Genomic DNA, 16,666 nt, shown 5'->3' on the forward strand with positions numbered 1-16,666 from the left:
TTTCCTGCAGGAACATACTAAAATTCAAGAGCTAAAAATAATCACCTACTCACTGTACAGGAAACAAAACTGTGGAAATCAACATTGTAATTCTTCAAGCATTTCTGCTTCAAGAGATCCTCCTGCCTTCCTTTTATCCCAAATTACTACTGGAATGATCACTGACATTCTGAGCTGTCAGAAACATACCCACAACAACAGAAACAAATCAAAAGGCATTTTGTCTGCCCAAGAATTACCACTTAAGACCAACAGGAATGAAGACTAGGACAGAAAAAAGAGAAGCATGCAACTAGAAATACTACGTCATGCAGGTATTTCAATATATTGTAATTCATCTCTAAAGTCACCAATTATGTTACATTAGTTTTGCTTTTTATTTCTCTGTTGTGCTGTATAGCACTAGGAACTTCCATATGTTTTAAGACAGTGTGGAAATGCACTGGGAAAGCAAGACAAGATAAGGCAATCAGCTGATCTTCAACAGGACTCGCTTAAAGTATATTTAGGCTTGAGCTACTCATGGATATGGAACACAACAAACTATAAATGCTATTTACTTCTGTATATACACTCTTGTACATGCAAACTGCTGTGATCCCCAATTTCATTAACAACCATGGTTTTTATAATGCGATACATATTTACGAAATACCATCTTGTTTTTCACTCTCCTGAAATCTAAATTGACACTACAAGTGAGAAATCCACAGGACAGTGTTACTTGGGAAGAAAATGTGCGCTTTTAAATGAATGTACTTCCACAAAAGATTATCAACTCTTATACTCCAGATTTCCATAGCAAAACTCAAGGTTCTAAAGATCGAAAGTAATAAGCTTAGGAAACTTAATCAGCATTTGTGACATTAGAAACAAATGTGTCAAAGCAAATTTATTCTTACAAAGGATTGATTTTTTGGACCTAATTTAAACTTTGTCATCCGAATTACAATATTGCCAAACAATAGAAGAAATTACTTTTATCTCAAATGCATAACACAACATGCCTGAGACAAAAATAACAAGAGCCTACATTTATTCTTAAATTCCCTCACAAACATCAGTAAAACTGATGTGAGGCAACACACACTACTCAAAGCCCCTCACATCCAAATCCTCAGAAACCAGAGAAGGGGAAACTACACGCACAGATGCTGCTGGGGTGCAGCACTCTGATCACTGCAGAAGCAAAAGTTATTTCGTAGGGTTCAGTAAAACTAAGTTGCTACCCAGGATTTGTGGGAGGAAATAAGTGAACAAATTATGATTTTAGAAATTGTTGCTCAGATCAAAAAAACAAACACACATTTCTAGCATGTTTATCTTCAGGGTGAGGATCACCAACTGCACTGAGAGAACTTTGTTTAGAGTCTGTGAAATTCCAGTAGGTAGAAATTTCTCTATCAACATTTTTGGAATTCATTTTATTTTTCTTCCCTCTAGGAAAGTACTAGTGCTGCACTTCTGCTACCAAGAGATGAAAAAAGCCCACTTACTATCCAGGGGAGAATGTTCTTTAGCTGCTTAATCTGGTGAGTCACTATCTTCTTAAATTTTAGTAAGAGCATTTATTCTGCAGATGTTGAAGGGGAAAAAATGCTTTGGAAATGATAGGAAAATTACATTTTTCAGCTAAGATTGTGACACATGCCAAGTCTATTCCCTTATCTTCACAGATGGCTGGTAAAACCCAATACAGTTCGAACAAGTAAAAATGATACTTATATTTTTGAAAGTTTCTCTCTTAGGGAAATTAAGGCACTAAATGCAACAAGTAGTGTGTGTGGGTGGGAGGGGAATATGAACACTTTCTGTTATGGCTCAGTCAAATGGAAGCACATGCATACTTCCTACAATCTGTGAGTATGAATTTTTTTTCATACTTTTTAAACTCAAAGTTTGTTAAGAAAATAATAGCTGAAAAACTATACTTCTGAAAAAGACACTGAATGCAGTTACTACAATATAGCTATGCCAAGAGGTCCTTAGTATAAGTGAATGAAGGAAAAAGAAATGATGAACAAGACCACAATACAAAGAAAAAAATTTAAACCAATGCCAACTAAACCACCTCAAGACAGAATGCATGGAAGACACAAAATGGAAAAAAAAATCAATAAAAACAAGAAAACAATGCCAAACAGGCCAAGTTAAGATGTGGCACATATTTCTATGATAAAAAGGGAGAACAGAAACGTAAATATGAGCATACATACAATAAATGGTGGATAACCAAACAATAGAGATATTTAAAACAGATGTTCACACAGTTTTTTTATTAGCATACAAAATTGCTCAAGGAAAGACAAAATAAGGGAGCAGGCTACTGAATTGCTAATTCATTAAATTCACATAGATACAGGTGCAATTTTAAAAAGTGTAACACAAAGGGACCCTTCTATTAACATTCGTAATCTCAACTCATTCTTTCAAGAGAGCCCACTAAAAATAAAATCCACAGTGGCTTTCTTGAATCTTTGTAATGTACCATGAAATCACTTTTAGTAATACTTGTTTCCCCTTCCCAAGATAATGTATCCTGTCAACAATTTAAAATAAGAAGTACTATAAAATTGTATTTCCTGTTATATTATACTATACTTCCAAGTATCTTGGTTAAGTAAAAGATTTTTTAAAATTGCAGTTCATTTCTTTCTACTTCTAATTTCACAGGATATATGCTTAAAATGTATCTAAAAGGAATTTAGTGCTATACACAAATGAGTATTTCCTTTCAGTCAAGTGAAAGAAAGTCTGATTAGCTCAGGCCTTAAACATCTGATGCACCAAATAAAAATTTAATTCCTACTCAACTGACTTATACTTTTAAATCCAAGAAAAATCAACTTCCAGTATCACTGCAGAAAGCACACAGAAGTATAACCATAACTTTTTAGCCTACACTGAAAAAAGGTATTATCTAGGGCAGTAGGAAAAAGCAACATGACATTTGAGAACTCGAAATTTGGATCGATGTTTTGCATTTCTTTTTGTAAGTTATATTCTTGAGAACACAAACAGTCTGAACACGGAGAGAACTAAGATGTGAATGTACAGTTTTTGTGGCAAGTACAAACACCATCTCAGTCCACACATAATAAGCAATACAGTTCCCATTACTCTGACCCAAACTCAAAGCAGGCCTGCTGCTACATCATTACAGACCTCCTGCAGGCCTCATTCCATCCATGTTAGAATAGCACTGCTTTGCTGAATTTGCCTGCATTTAATCAGTCTCTGGACAGTCTCTAGTTCCTACGTATTTACACTTATGCCTTAGTGGGACAGCTGTCAGCAGAGCTGTGGGCACTTCAACTTCAGAGAAGTAACCTGCTTGTATTTATTATACTGAAGCCCTACTAAAATGCCTGCAACAAAGACAATATAAAATTTCTTTAACAGTTAACTGAAGAATAAACCAGGTTTATAAAACCAGGTTTACTCCAGTTCTGAAAGTCCTTTTTTTCTCCCAATATTTAGCACCCTTTTAATAAAAAAAATTAAAATGACACATTTCTTCATCTATTAAATGACACTTATTTCTTAAGTCAGGTAAGGTGAAGAGACAACATAATTAGTCCTGAAGGAAGATTGAACATAACATCCAGCATCCAAAAAGCACCAGCTAGAAAAAACGCAAGGTGAGATACATGACATCTAAAGCCCACAATTACAGAGACCCACAGAGGTTACTAATGACCAATTCTGAAACACCTATCTCCATTATCTGAAGGATCAAACTATTATTAGTTGATTAATATACTGAAGCTCATCTCCAGCTCATCTCTGTTCTAGATATATTTCATCTTGAAAAAAGATCTAGCTTTTATTTCAAATTAATCCACAATTACCAAGTGTAGAGAAAATGCCCATTTACCAGAAGTCACTTTGTCAAATGGGAGAAGACTGATGTAACCCGACAAAACTACTATATGAAGACACATAACAGAGAAAGGTATTATCTTCTTTGTTTACTAATGTTTCAAGCATGCTACACCTAAATTCTGTATCTTTTTAGAATTACTTTTTCCTCTTTAATTAGATTCTTGCTCATCTTGTTTTTTTCTTGTCTGACCCGCCCTTTATTCCAGCAACAGACAAAGAGGAATGCAGAATTGCAAAGTGCAGATGTAGGCCTACATTACCTACAGGACGAGAACATTGTGAAATAGATGTTTGCTATGTAGCTGAAAAACCACACTACATTCTTCTAAAAACCATCACCACTTTCTTATGCTTCTGGCCGCATTCTATAGACTTGCATTTTCTCCCTCTACCAGTATTCTCTACACTTTCCTTTCTCAGACTAACAACTTCTGAAGTAGGTTCATAATGGCTATCTTATGCTGAAGTACTGACAGCTGGAAAGAATGTCAAAAGACTGGCACAGCCAGCAATAGGAGTAACACAGAAAAGTGGTGAGTAGTCTGTAGCATCCAACGGCATCTGACAAGATAAACAATCTATGCTTGTGTGTACCTGTATTAATTTCCTCCAGCAATTTTTTAATCCTTGAGTAAGAAGACGCGTTGGAAGTTCTCTGGGTAGTAACAAACACTCAATTTACATTATAAATCATAATATTGACTATTTTCTTGCAATGCTAAGAGTGACACCTCAAAACTGTGTGAAGCTATAATAGACATCAGATCTCATTGACACCTGCAGCTTCTTTACTGAATCACATCAGCTCAGGTTTACCTATTGCTTGTAAACAACTCTAAAACCAGTTAAACGTTCACATTCATGTGGAATGTGGTTAAGCTTTGTACAGAGAGCAAGTAATTACACATTCTCTATGCTAATCACTAAAAACGGTGATTACATGTTAGAAGTGTCAAATTTTCAAGAACTTGGGTGGTAGAGTAACATGAAAATACATTCAAAATAGAGAAGTATTAAATACTTTAAGAAAGAGAACTGGAGATTTTCATTCAAGTATTGTTTGTTCAAAATATGATCTCTTGACATAGTCAAGCTTCAGTTGAAGTATCCCACACAGATTACATACAGATGCACACCCACACACAGAGATATAGGCCCTTCTTTAAAGGGCATTAATTACTATGGCAACTACTGTTACTGATATAGGCAACTCCATTTATTCTATCTTTACTTGCACATCCCTGGAAACACCAGAACCCCATGACATTTGCAAACACAGTTCATAATTCAAGTTTACCTGACTTTATCCAATAATTATTTGAAATACATCAACCTTTGGAAACAAATTAGCATATATCTAAGACCTTCTCATACAAAGAAGCATAGTGAAGATTTTTCAATCACATTTACTTTGGAGCTGCAAGAGATACCTAAGATTTTGTGTTTCCATTAGTTCATTTGCTTTCTTATAATGTTTGTGTCAAAATACAGTTTAACTTACCGAACATTTTCTGGTCTCAATTTATCCAGCACCATCTCTATTAAATCAGGCCTGAATTCTTCAAGCAAATATTCGGCAGCCAATACTTCTTCTATAGGATAATACTAAAAAACAAAGCGGAGGAATATGTAGATGAATTAAACAAAACTAAGCATGAAAAAGCTATGGCTCAGTAGAGGAAACCAAAGCAAGCACTTCTGGTCACTACATTTGTATTACTTAGGTAATTTCAAATTAGGATTGTGCAGGATGTTTTAAAATCTTTCTTAAAACTAAACAAGAGGGAGTAACATTCTAACTACGCAATCATGTTTTTCAAGTATTAGGCAATTTTAAATACTGCATATTTACCATACCTCTCTCTTAAAATATTTTATGTCTCAATATTAAAGTCACCCACCTTTAAATGGTATTTTGATTAAAGTAAAAATAACATGGTAAATGCTGACCCCTGCAGGATATTTCTGAAGATAAAAGAATACCAAATACTAGAGTGCATTTGGGGAAAACAAAACATAAATAAGCAAATTAAAACAAAGAAACAAAAACCCTAGGTGTTTTTAGAAGTCTCTAATAATTCTTATTTACAATAAGTTAGAGGAAATTATATTTCAATATCCAAAAGCATAATAAAAATTTAAAGACTTTTAATGCTAACATTTTTTGTTTAGGATAAAACTGAAAATCTCTTAAGGTACATGGCAACTTCAGGAAAAAAAAAATAAAGCTAAAATTCATCTGGAAATTATTAATGTGGTTGACAGGAACACTTTCTTGATAAACACCTGTTTACCAAGGGAAAATCACCAGTTGGCATAAGCACCGAGTACTTGCACTTTGCCATACAAGTGTACTTTTTTCAACCAGAATTATTACAAAACGGCTTTGTGAATTATCTACATTATACAAAAAAACTACAGTGGAATGACTTCCAGAACAGAGAGTAAGTCACAAAAAGGATTTTGGAAAAGAGAAAGGTGGTGAGGGATGGAAATCCAGGATAATGAACCAAACCTATGTTATTAAAAATTCTAATGTGAATGCTAAAGATCCAGAATGTGATGCCCATTTAACTACTAAAGCAGAAGATTACCATTCATACTGCAAAGCAAAGCAAAAGAAAAACAGTTTAAAAAAAAAAGAGTCCTGATTCAATACCCTGCTCTTTGGAACACTGCTGGCAACTTCCTGGCCTGATTTTTTGAGACAGCAATTGTAATCAGAAATGATCCAATAAATAGAAGGCACTGAAAGACTGTTTCAAAAGTCAGATGACCATTTGTTAGAGATTTTAAGCACTTAACAGAACAACAGCAAGAGACAGCATGTCAAGCAGGAGCTCTTTAAATATCCATTTACATGTTTTCAGCTAAGTCTAATGCTTTTTAGAAAACAGAAAGAAAATCTGAAAACTAAGATTCATTTTAGACTTTATTGATTAAAGGTCTACAACCAGTAATTCCTGCAAAGACACCAAAAATTTCTCTGAATAGATGCTGACATTAGCTATGCAATGAAGAATGGCTGCAGTGTATAAAAACTGCATAATTTCACTAGACCAAAAAAAATCAGTAAACACCCTAAATCTCTCATTAGCACAAAATGAGGGAATCTGCAAGAAGTACTAAAGACCAAGTAAAAGCTACATGATGATTCTTTCAGTACCAATATGCAATCACATCAATAAAGTCCTGCATTTGTGATTTGCAATCTTAATACAGACGTATCTGCTTACTGCCAGATTTCAACACTATGAACTAAGGAACACATTATGATAAAATATTATTTGTCCAATATTTCCCTAGAGAACACCCAGCTACCAGACAAACACAATGGCAAGGTACCTATGTCCTAAGAAACACTGAAACAGATCAAATAGCACCTCCACTTACCGTACAATCAGTTCTACCAAGTACAGAAGTATAAAACAGTGGAGTGAACAAAATGTGACTTACTGACTGCCAAAACTAAGGCCCATGCAGCATACAAGAAGTGCAAAGGACCTTCACATATGCCTGTATTTATTAAGTGGATAATCAAACACACTGTTAAATTATTATTAGAAGAAACAACAATCAAACAAAAACAATCCCCTCCACTTACATGCAACATTCCTCCAAGCTTCGATGTGTAACCTCGTGGTCGTTCCTTATCTTTAAATCTGAATGCCACAGCATTTAGATCCTACAAAACAATATATGAATGATTAAAGAGCATATATGAAAACCTATTTTAAAATAATTACTGGATACTTAATTCCTTTTTATAATGAAAGAAAAGGAAGTACTTTTGCTGTATCCATTTTGCAGCAGACAACATAAGTTTTCAGTAATATTGAAGCTGCATCAAACTCACAAGCAATTTGTGATAGTCTCATAATATGAAGTGTTACACACGTCTTGTAAGTCATTTTCACACAGCCTCATCTCTCATATATTGAAATTTCCTGCTAATTTGGAAACACACCAACTCTGATCCAACCAGTACACACTGTTCCAGTGCAATGCCTGTCGTATGTTAACGAACTGAAGCCTCTCTTTTCCTTTTCCCCCCTTTTGTTCAGTCAGCCAAGAGTACGTTTAGAGACAGAAAATGTGTGTTTCTTCTTGCTGTCTCAGCCATAGAAATAAAACACATCATTCTTAAGATACAATGGCAAGGGTGAATTAGAGAGATCTGATTTTTAAGCCAATGAAAAGAACAGTCCACCCTTCCATGAAACCATGCAGAGAGACTGATTAACTCAACAATTCAGCTGAAAGTAAACTCAGAAAGGCTCTTTTCATACTAGTTTGCCAGCTCTCTGACTCACCCCAAGGCCTCAGCAGTGCTGGGGCTAAGAGAAGAGGAGCAAGGCAAAGCACAGGGATGATACAGAAAGATGGAACTACCTTTTCCAAACCCTGTATTTGCTTACTCTGTCAGTGAAACAAATCCATTGGGACTTTTAGCAGAGGATAACAAGACCTCAGACTACTTTCAAAGGTATACAGTGTCAAAGTGTATGAGACAAAGCTAATCCAGATGCACAATTTCTACTTTCAGAGAGACTCAACAGTTTGGATCAAACAAAGCTGAGATAAGAAAAGAAATCTCTACCCAAGCACATGTACTGAACCAATGAGACTACATATATAAATAAAACTGGGTTTGCTTCACACTGACACTGAGAAGAGCAGCGCCATCTAATAGGACACTTCACATTTTTGCTCTGTGGACACAGAACTATCCAGGCTTGTGAAAGAACTATCCTCTTCTAAAAGATGAGGGTAACAAACAGCAGATTCAATGGCCTCTTGCCTTTACAATCTCAACTATACAATTTGACACATGAAAGAAGGGAGAGGCAGAATAGCAGCCCTTTTAATTTCCAGTTCACTGTTACTCCTCACAGTAAATTTTTTCCCCCTTTTTCAGTGAAGACTAAGCAAAGTTATGTAAAATCCTTGTGGACAGAGCAAGATCGTTCTTCTTTCACGTCCATTATGCTACTGTGACTTCCAGCTCTATAAGAGCATTTCCCACCTGTATTACGCTCCCACTGAATGCACTTGTCATTTGTGTCATGTTCCATCCTAAAAATTAATGAACCTAATTACCATGTGATTATTAAATGCTAGTTACCGGGTCAAATAATCTAATAATAAAAGAAGTTTGCAAAAAGACAAGAGCTGCTGATGCCACCACATACGGTGCAGCCCCAGTTACCTACCTTGCACTCTTGGAAAACCCACTCTTGAGGCCCTTCTGTACGTAGCTTTTGAATATATTGAAACATGTGCAAAATAATATCTTCAACATGCACTAAAAAGAAAAAAATACTTAATAATTCACTCAGTTCTGCACAGAGAAGAAATTTAATGAACACAAATACAGTTTTATTTTTAACTACACTTCGATACATTATGATCCTTAAGTACATCTGCAATCCTACCAACAAAGTTAAAACTTGCTTTTCTCAGACATGATTTTAAGTTAAGTGTTCATATCCCAAGCTAATTCCAAGAACTGCACTGAACATGTCTTTATGTAAAAATACTGATTTACAATATAATTTAACGCAGGTCTAAATAGTATGAATAAGTAGCCCACAGCTCTTCTTTTAAAGTAGTTTATTTAAGGTATTTAATTAACTAATTTAATATAACCTTAAGTAAGTTGATTTCTTTTGTTAAGTGAAGTGTGTCAGCATACTTAGAGGAAAACACAGAATAACAACAAGTTAACTAAAACAAACTGGCTTTCAAGCCATAATAACAATTAGTCTCTTCAGATACAAACACAAAACCATCACATTGGCAATAACACAGAATACAGACACAGTGCTTCACTTACAAAGCCCTTCTTCTGTCAAGTCCACGTTAATGATGAAAAACATGAAACCTCTAGCACCTTCCTTCTGGCCTCCGACAAGAGTATTTACCCATCCTATGTCATTAAAAAGAAACTATATTACATAAACAAATCTATAACAATTTATGCAACTTTTTGCATGCTTTGGCAATTTAATTTTTTAGAAACCCATTTTGATTAATTTACATGTTTTCCTTTACTTCCTTAATGCCTACAGCAACAGTGCAAATTAAACATAACACAAGTCAGATCTATCTGAATTTGTACTCAGAGTGATATGACAAACTCAGCATCATTTGGTTAATGGATAATTTACTTCTGTTTGGAACAGAATGATATAAAGTAAAAGAGCAAAATGTCCATCATCATAATCTTCCAGACACTAAGGGTCCTGACAAACAGACAAAGGCTTTAACATATAGATGTCTATTTGAAGTGAAACATAACTAAACTTAAAAAAACCTGTCTGATCAAACATTCTCTACCCTTAAAGGACTTACCTTTGGCTTTAAGCTCTGATAGAAGACTCCCCGGGCCTTCATGCCCAATCAGATGGCCAAGGTAATGGCCAGGGTTTGATTTATAGTACTTCTGAAGGTCTGGTATAGGAAATGTGACATAAAGATTTCTAATGTCCTTAATGGGTACCACTTTGTAAAGTTGCTGAGGGAAAAAAAAAAAAAAAAAGAAGACCCATAATCAAAGGGAAACTCATTTACTGTACTCATGTCAGGAGCATATACCATGTTGCCTTTACACACATACACATCACAAGCACATCTCCCAAATCTCAAAAATATCTAAAACTTACGGCAACACTTCAGCCATTCATGATACCAACAAAGAAAATTAATTATCGCACGGTTGCTTACAGCTACAATCAAATGTGCAACCTTTACTATAAACTATACAAAACTATACTCAGCATGGAAAAGTGGGTGGGAAATCAATAAAATATGGAACTTAATAGGGACATTGATAAGAGAGTAGTGCAGTGCACAATGTGTTACTGAAACATAAAAAATAACCCTTGAAATATACACTCGGGATGGAAGACGTATCTCTGTACGTACCCGGAGGTGCTCTTCTTGGAAAGGATGTTCAGGAAACTCTGGTATAGGGACATTTTTATTCTCTACTTCTGAAAATAACTTTACCACTAAGCAAGTCAGCTCATCCAAGGACTCTAGAATAAAGAAACATTAGGAAAAACACAGTCATTATATAAGGATTCTGACAAACTTTTTTTTTTTAATATTGTTTGGGAGAGTCATGAATTATACAGAAAAGTAGCTTTAATGGTGTTATGATCTTTAATTTCAGAGAAAAAAATCATATTTAAATTTTGAACTGTAACATGCTAGAAGCAGTACGCTTGTTGAAGGAAGGCTTCAATCATGATTAAAATAAATCCTGTAACTGAAAATGTTATCTTTACATGTCACAGATTAAACTAAGCTAGAAAGATACTTAAGATACTGAACACTTACAAAAATAAACATTTTACAAAAAGTTTAAGGGACACAGAATTACAGCTGCAAATTTTCTAGAGTGAAAGCAGCTTAGCCAAAACTTGAATTTTCTTTAGCCTCAGCTCATGTTCAGTACTTCAGGTATATTGTGAGCCAGGTCTGTCCTTAGCACCCAAAACACACACACGTGTGATCTGTTCAAGCCCTTCTAATTTTACATCCTTTCTAATTTCAGTCTGTGACTGCAGTACCTTGAAAGAATGAGAGAGGACCTTTTGCAGAAAGAATATGATGATGTGCATTAACTCACCTAAACTGACCTAGACAATTTCTGTTGAAATTCTGCCTCCCAAGTTACCTTCTGCCTCAAGAAATGCATTTTGGAGCACTTCTCAAAATAAGCATAAGGTAAGAAAGATTCTTCTGACAGTTGTTTAGTGAAAGACTTCCAAGAGTGGGCATTGGAAGAAACAAAACATCAGTTTCTTGGACGTCTCAAAGTATAAAGTAGAATCTTTCCTGCCCAATATATGCATGCTCCTACACTACACTAACAGAACTGTGCAGGGGAAAAAGACTAACAAAACAGGGTTCTAGATATAGGGTTCATTATAGTAGAATTTTGTGAACTGCATGCTATTCTATCAAAACCCATCAGGTTTTGTGCATATTAGCAAAATAAACATTCATTTAATCTTGCAGGGACAGCTTTCTTTAGTACAGATTTACAGTTGCCAAGGTGATTCTTACTGAAAAAGTTTCCATGTACAGGTCCTCAGTGAACATCATTTTGATGAGATAAAAAGCTCATTTTCCTCCATCCATACTCACCATGCGAGCATTACTGTGAAACACCAGACAAATACCAGTCTGCCAGTGCATTTTCAAACAGCAGTTTTTAACACACTATTATTAAGCTTTTGGCAAACCTACATAAAACATCGTCTCAGCTGTCGAAGGTTCTAAGCAGTTGGAGGCTCCATTTTTCTGTTTCAAGCATATACATAAAGTCTTAATCAACCAACAGAACAAACTCACCTCTTCCTAAAACACAAATAGCCATTAAATTTGATGAATAGTAAGTAGAATGGAACTTCAGTAGCTCTTGCCTTACATCTATTCCTTCTTGAGTTGGTCTAGTTTCCAGAGTGAATTTGTTCCCTGTAACATAAAAGCAATTAATAAGATTTGATGCTTAACAATGTTTAATGTTTATGAACTTACAGATCAAAAAGAAATATATCAACTAATCAGTCTGCTTTTCCTTTGGATGGGTAGTAATTTTAAAAATAATCAATATACATAATAAGAAGACTGGATCAATACTGTCTTATGTTTTTTATATTTTGTCTATATTCCTCACCATCTGGAGACAAATTAAATGGTGAAGTTCTAGACAACCTACTCTGTTTACTCCCACAGCATCAACAGATAAGTTAAAATAAAATACAGTTAAAGCTTCAGTCAGTAACTGTGCTGTTACAGTAGTGGAGGACATTAGGAAGCAGCAGCCAGAAGACACCTTACAGATGTAGAAAAATGGACACTAGCCAGTGCAGAAGTGCCTGGAAAATTACTTGACACTGAGGGTAATGATGGAGAAGAATCACTATCACAAGCATTAATTTGGGGACATCAGTGAAGGATATCTGGGGAAAAATGCACACCCTTAAAAAAAAAACTGGAAGGTGCATTTCTATGGACAGACAAGGAATAATAGGTTTGCTGACCAAACAGGGTGCACAGCAATGAGGAGTGATCTGAAGCATCAAATGGAGTAATTCCCGTACTCTGCTGGATTAACATCATCTCAGCTGATCCAAAGGAAACAGAAAGGATGCCAAATGCATCGCAGTTGTCATCTCTTTGGGTAAATAAAACCCATCAAAGCTTAGCCCTATTTCTGCAAAGTCATACCTACTAGAAGGCTATGTGCTGTAATTTAATTTCAGAATAGGAATATGACTATTACTTTTGAATTTGAGCACAATTTGGGTATTCTTCCCAAGAAAACATTTCACTTGTGTGAGCTAGACAACCTTCTTAAACTGTACAAAACTATTTCTGCAATTTCCACTTATGTTTTCTGTGTGCTACATAAAGATTCAATCATGTCTTCAATAACAGAGATTACAGAATGTACTTTGAACACCTGCCTGAATAATGCCCAAGGCATTATTTTAAAATTTACCTGTTTGGAGAATGGAGTTACATTTTCACTTTTACAGACAGCCTGTCTGTCTTTGCAGGTCAACAGAGCAATACCTGCTCTTGTGGCAGGTGGATACCAGACCCATAAATATGCTCTCCATCAAGAGATGTAAAGGCCCATCTTGTCTTTTTAGAGACAGTGGAAGAAACCACTACCTTAAAGCCCATTATCTGCTCTCCCATCATCCTACTGTACGAAATATTTGAGTCAATTATTCATAAAGCAAACTGACCCATCCACAAAACACATTTTTGAGAACATTATACTCAATGATTAAACAGTGCAATCCTGTTACTTTGAAGGTTTCAAAATGGAATTCACGTAGAAAATAATGCGCATCAAAAAAACCACCCAACATTTAAACTTCTACCAAAGCATTAAGCATTTGTGGCTCTGTCCAGAACTATGGTATTGTAACTTTAATGCTTTTTGAATTGAGGTTTTGTGGTGTTTATTTTAAATTGGTGCTAAGCATTCTGTGAGTACTTTCGCCTGAACAAAAAACAAAAATACAGCCATAGGATTGGGATTTGTCCAAGATCATTTTGTCTGTCTCCTACTGTTGTGCTCTATGGTTCAGATTTTGTTTCTATACTCCTACTCAGTAATTTTCACAGTATTTTGCTGATCTTTCTGATCTGACCTAGTCGCTGTCATCTAGTCTAAATGCAATAATAAATAACAAAAAGAATTGTGGCTAACAACAATTTAAACAAAATTTGTTCACTTTGTTATACACAAAGACTTAACAGTACCAAATTATGACAAATCCAGTAACTGGAAAACAGCACTCGCTGCAGTAATTGCTTCATCACTGTAGTCAAAGTCTTGGATCTCTCTTTTTCCTATGCTATTGTCTAGCTCTGTTTAGACTATGACATGAAAAATGTGATAAAGCACCATAATAAACATGCATGGAGAGGAAAACAAGAAAATTGTTAGTCTGTCTTTAGCAATTTTATATAAATAATAATACTATGTATGTTATACAGAACTCCACTGGAACATTCTGACAAACCTGTTCCAAATTTACTGAAGGGATGGTTGGGGTTTCCAGTAGCCTTCTCCAATTGAAACAACCTCCAGGCATCGTTCATCAGATTCTTCTCATGCTCAGAATCAACAGCATTCACTTCCCTATCTTTGCAACTTTCATCAAACAGGGGGCACAGGAAAAACTGGGCAAATCTAAAGAGAAAAAATTTAGTTGAAGTCAAGAGCACTGTGCATAAACTGTAACAGAGAAGTGTAAAGCTTGGTACCTCCTGAAAACAGCTGAATACATTATTTTTTAATGCAGAACTTATGAGTTCCATACATTTTGAAAATTATTTAGTATCCTTATTTCTCAATTTCGTTGTTTATAAATGCAGACAACATGCTCAACATACAAGGTAGTACAAGAATCAGAGGCCTTACATCACAATTCCCACAGTAAAAATTTCTCCAACTCTGAGGTTTAGCTGCAAGAGGCTCTTAATTTCTCCAATCAAATAAGTCTTGTCAGACATCCAGGGAGAAGCCAAAGAGAAAACTCACTCTACCTCACTGACTACACACCTTTCAATCTCTGTCCCCTCCCACAAAACACTGAGATTTCAACAAGTTCCCTCTACTTAGAGCATCCTTAAATATTTCTAGACTTCAGCCTTGTTTTGCTGTCAATATGGATCCCATGGGAAGCACAGCATTTGATTGCACCATCTCAGTATCTGCACAACGTGTAAATTCATGATCATATTCTGTGCCCCACATTTCCAAAAATATTCAGTGAAAACACAACATTTAAACTTCAAAAATTCTGTCTCGATGAAGAACTCCCCTAGATTAAAAGAATCTGAGTAAGACTTTCAAACTGAAAAATATCTGGTTATCAATTTTAACAAAAGATGGTTTTTACCTTTTTTAATATTATAATGATAGAAGTATCAAAAAACTTTTACACTAATAAATTCAAGTAGAACCTCTGTAACAAAAATTGAAATACTAAAAAATGTGTTTACCTGTCCAGTGCACCTTCTAGATGTTCATGTGACACATCAAAGTAATAGTTGGTATGTTCACCACTCGTGAAAGCATTTGAGCTCCCGGCATGCTCACTTAGAAATTGGCTGTACTCATTTTCTTTTGGATATTTCTTGGTTCCCAGGAACAACATATGCTCGCAAAAATGACTAAGCCCAGCAATGTTGGGGGGATCAGACAAGGACCCTGCAAAGAGGAAAAATTTCATGTAACCATTCATAAAAAGTAAACCATTAAGTCTATTAAAGTACCCTATATTATAATGTGTTGCTTCAAGCAATTATATCCATTTCGTGGCTGTAAGAAGATACTTGTGTAACTACAGTCAACTAAACTTAATCTTCAAAAAATATTTAAAAAATTAAAATTAGTAACTGAACCAATTAGTGTCTCAAACTGCCTCTCCAGATCAGCTTGCACTTCCTTATACAGATGATTTTCAATTGAAGTCCATGACTCATAATCTGTAAAGACCTGGCAAATCACACTGTTCTGAAATCTATACCTTGACTTTAATAAATGCATTGTGTTAAGAGGCAGCAATTGCCAACCATAATTAAAGAGGTATTTATCCTATGGTTTATAGGATGAGTGATGACCTGTACTTGCTTGAACACAAGCAGCTATGGATGACCAGCTAGTAGGTGTGAAGGAAAACAGATTAAAAGACAAGAATGATTTGGAATAATGGAAGACAGAAAGGCAGACGTTTGAGAGTGGTAGTCCTGCCTCAGAGTGTCCAGCAATGTGCAATGGGAGAACGGAGATGAAGGCCACAGATACATCTCCTCAGCACAGGGGCAGGAACTGGATGCTGCAGTTGGCTATCACTGTCACAGGACCTAAACAAAATCACATTCAGGATGCTCTGAACTAGATAATGATCTGGGACAGCCACCCCCATAACAAAAAAAGACCAGAAGCTTTTGAAGTCCCTCTACCACTTCTGCCCCAACAGAACAAACAGCAGCAGAAGCTCTCAACTACAAACATGGCAAGAGGGTGTTTAGGTTATGCACACATGAATCATTGTACTCTACAACCAAATTAAAAACTACAGAAGCTTGAGATATACCTCAGATATAAGAAAAGATTTCCAATATTCCAAAGAGTCAAAGTAATTGCCTTCCCCTCCTATTTCCCATATTTCTATTTGCACACATAAGCACCACTGAAGTCAGGGAGTGCCCCTCTAACTTCTCTAGCACTACAGCATTT

At 35.5% G+C, this 16,666-nt stretch overlaps 1 protein-coding gene and 1 long non-coding RNA gene across 5 annotated transcripts in view; one reads left to right on the forward strand and one right to left on the reverse strand.

The window, feature by feature from the left end:
- IDE (insulin degrading enzyme) overlaps positions 1-16,666 on the reverse strand; it is a 53,760-nt gene that overhangs the window by 28,248 nt on the left and 8,846 nt on the right. For all 3 annotated transcript variants that reach the window (XM_066323816.1, XM_066323815.1, XM_066323814.1), the window contains exons 3-11: positions 15,427-15,634; positions 14,442-14,611; positions 12,250-12,372; positions 10,813-10,925; positions 10,240-10,402; positions 9,722-9,814; positions 9,099-9,190; positions 7,490-7,570; positions 5,387-5,490 (exon numbers count right to left, since the gene is read on the reverse strand). In XM_066323816.1, the coding sequence (XP_066179913.1) occupies positions 5,387-5,490; positions 7,490-7,570; positions 9,099-9,190; positions 9,722-9,814; positions 10,240-10,402; positions 10,813-10,925; positions 12,250-12,372; positions 14,442-14,611; positions 15,427-15,634 (1,147 nt within the window). The remainder of the gene's footprint in view (positions 1-5,386; positions 5,491-7,489; positions 7,571-9,098; positions 9,191-9,721; positions 9,815-10,239; positions 10,403-10,812; positions 10,926-12,249; positions 12,373-14,441; positions 14,612-15,426; positions 15,635-16,666) is intronic.
- LOC136364156 (uncharacterized) lies at positions 1,443-16,609 on the forward strand. Of its 2 annotated transcripts, none has more exons than XR_010744108.1 (3): positions 1,443-1,532; positions 11,447-11,619; positions 16,035-16,609. It is a non-coding gene; the product is annotated as an uncharacterized lncRNA (long non-coding RNA). The 2 variants fall into 2 exon arrangements; XR_010744107.1 differs by lacking the exon at positions 16,035-16,609 and adding an exon at positions 13,461-13,963.

This window comes from Sylvia atricapilla, chromosome 8 (assembly GCF_009819655.1).
Source record: "Sylvia atricapilla isolate bSylAtr1 chromosome 8, bSylAtr1.pri, whole genome shotgun sequence".
NCBI classification, from domain to species: Eukaryota; Metazoa; Chordata; class Aves; order Passeriformes; family Sylviidae; genus Sylvia; species Sylvia atricapilla.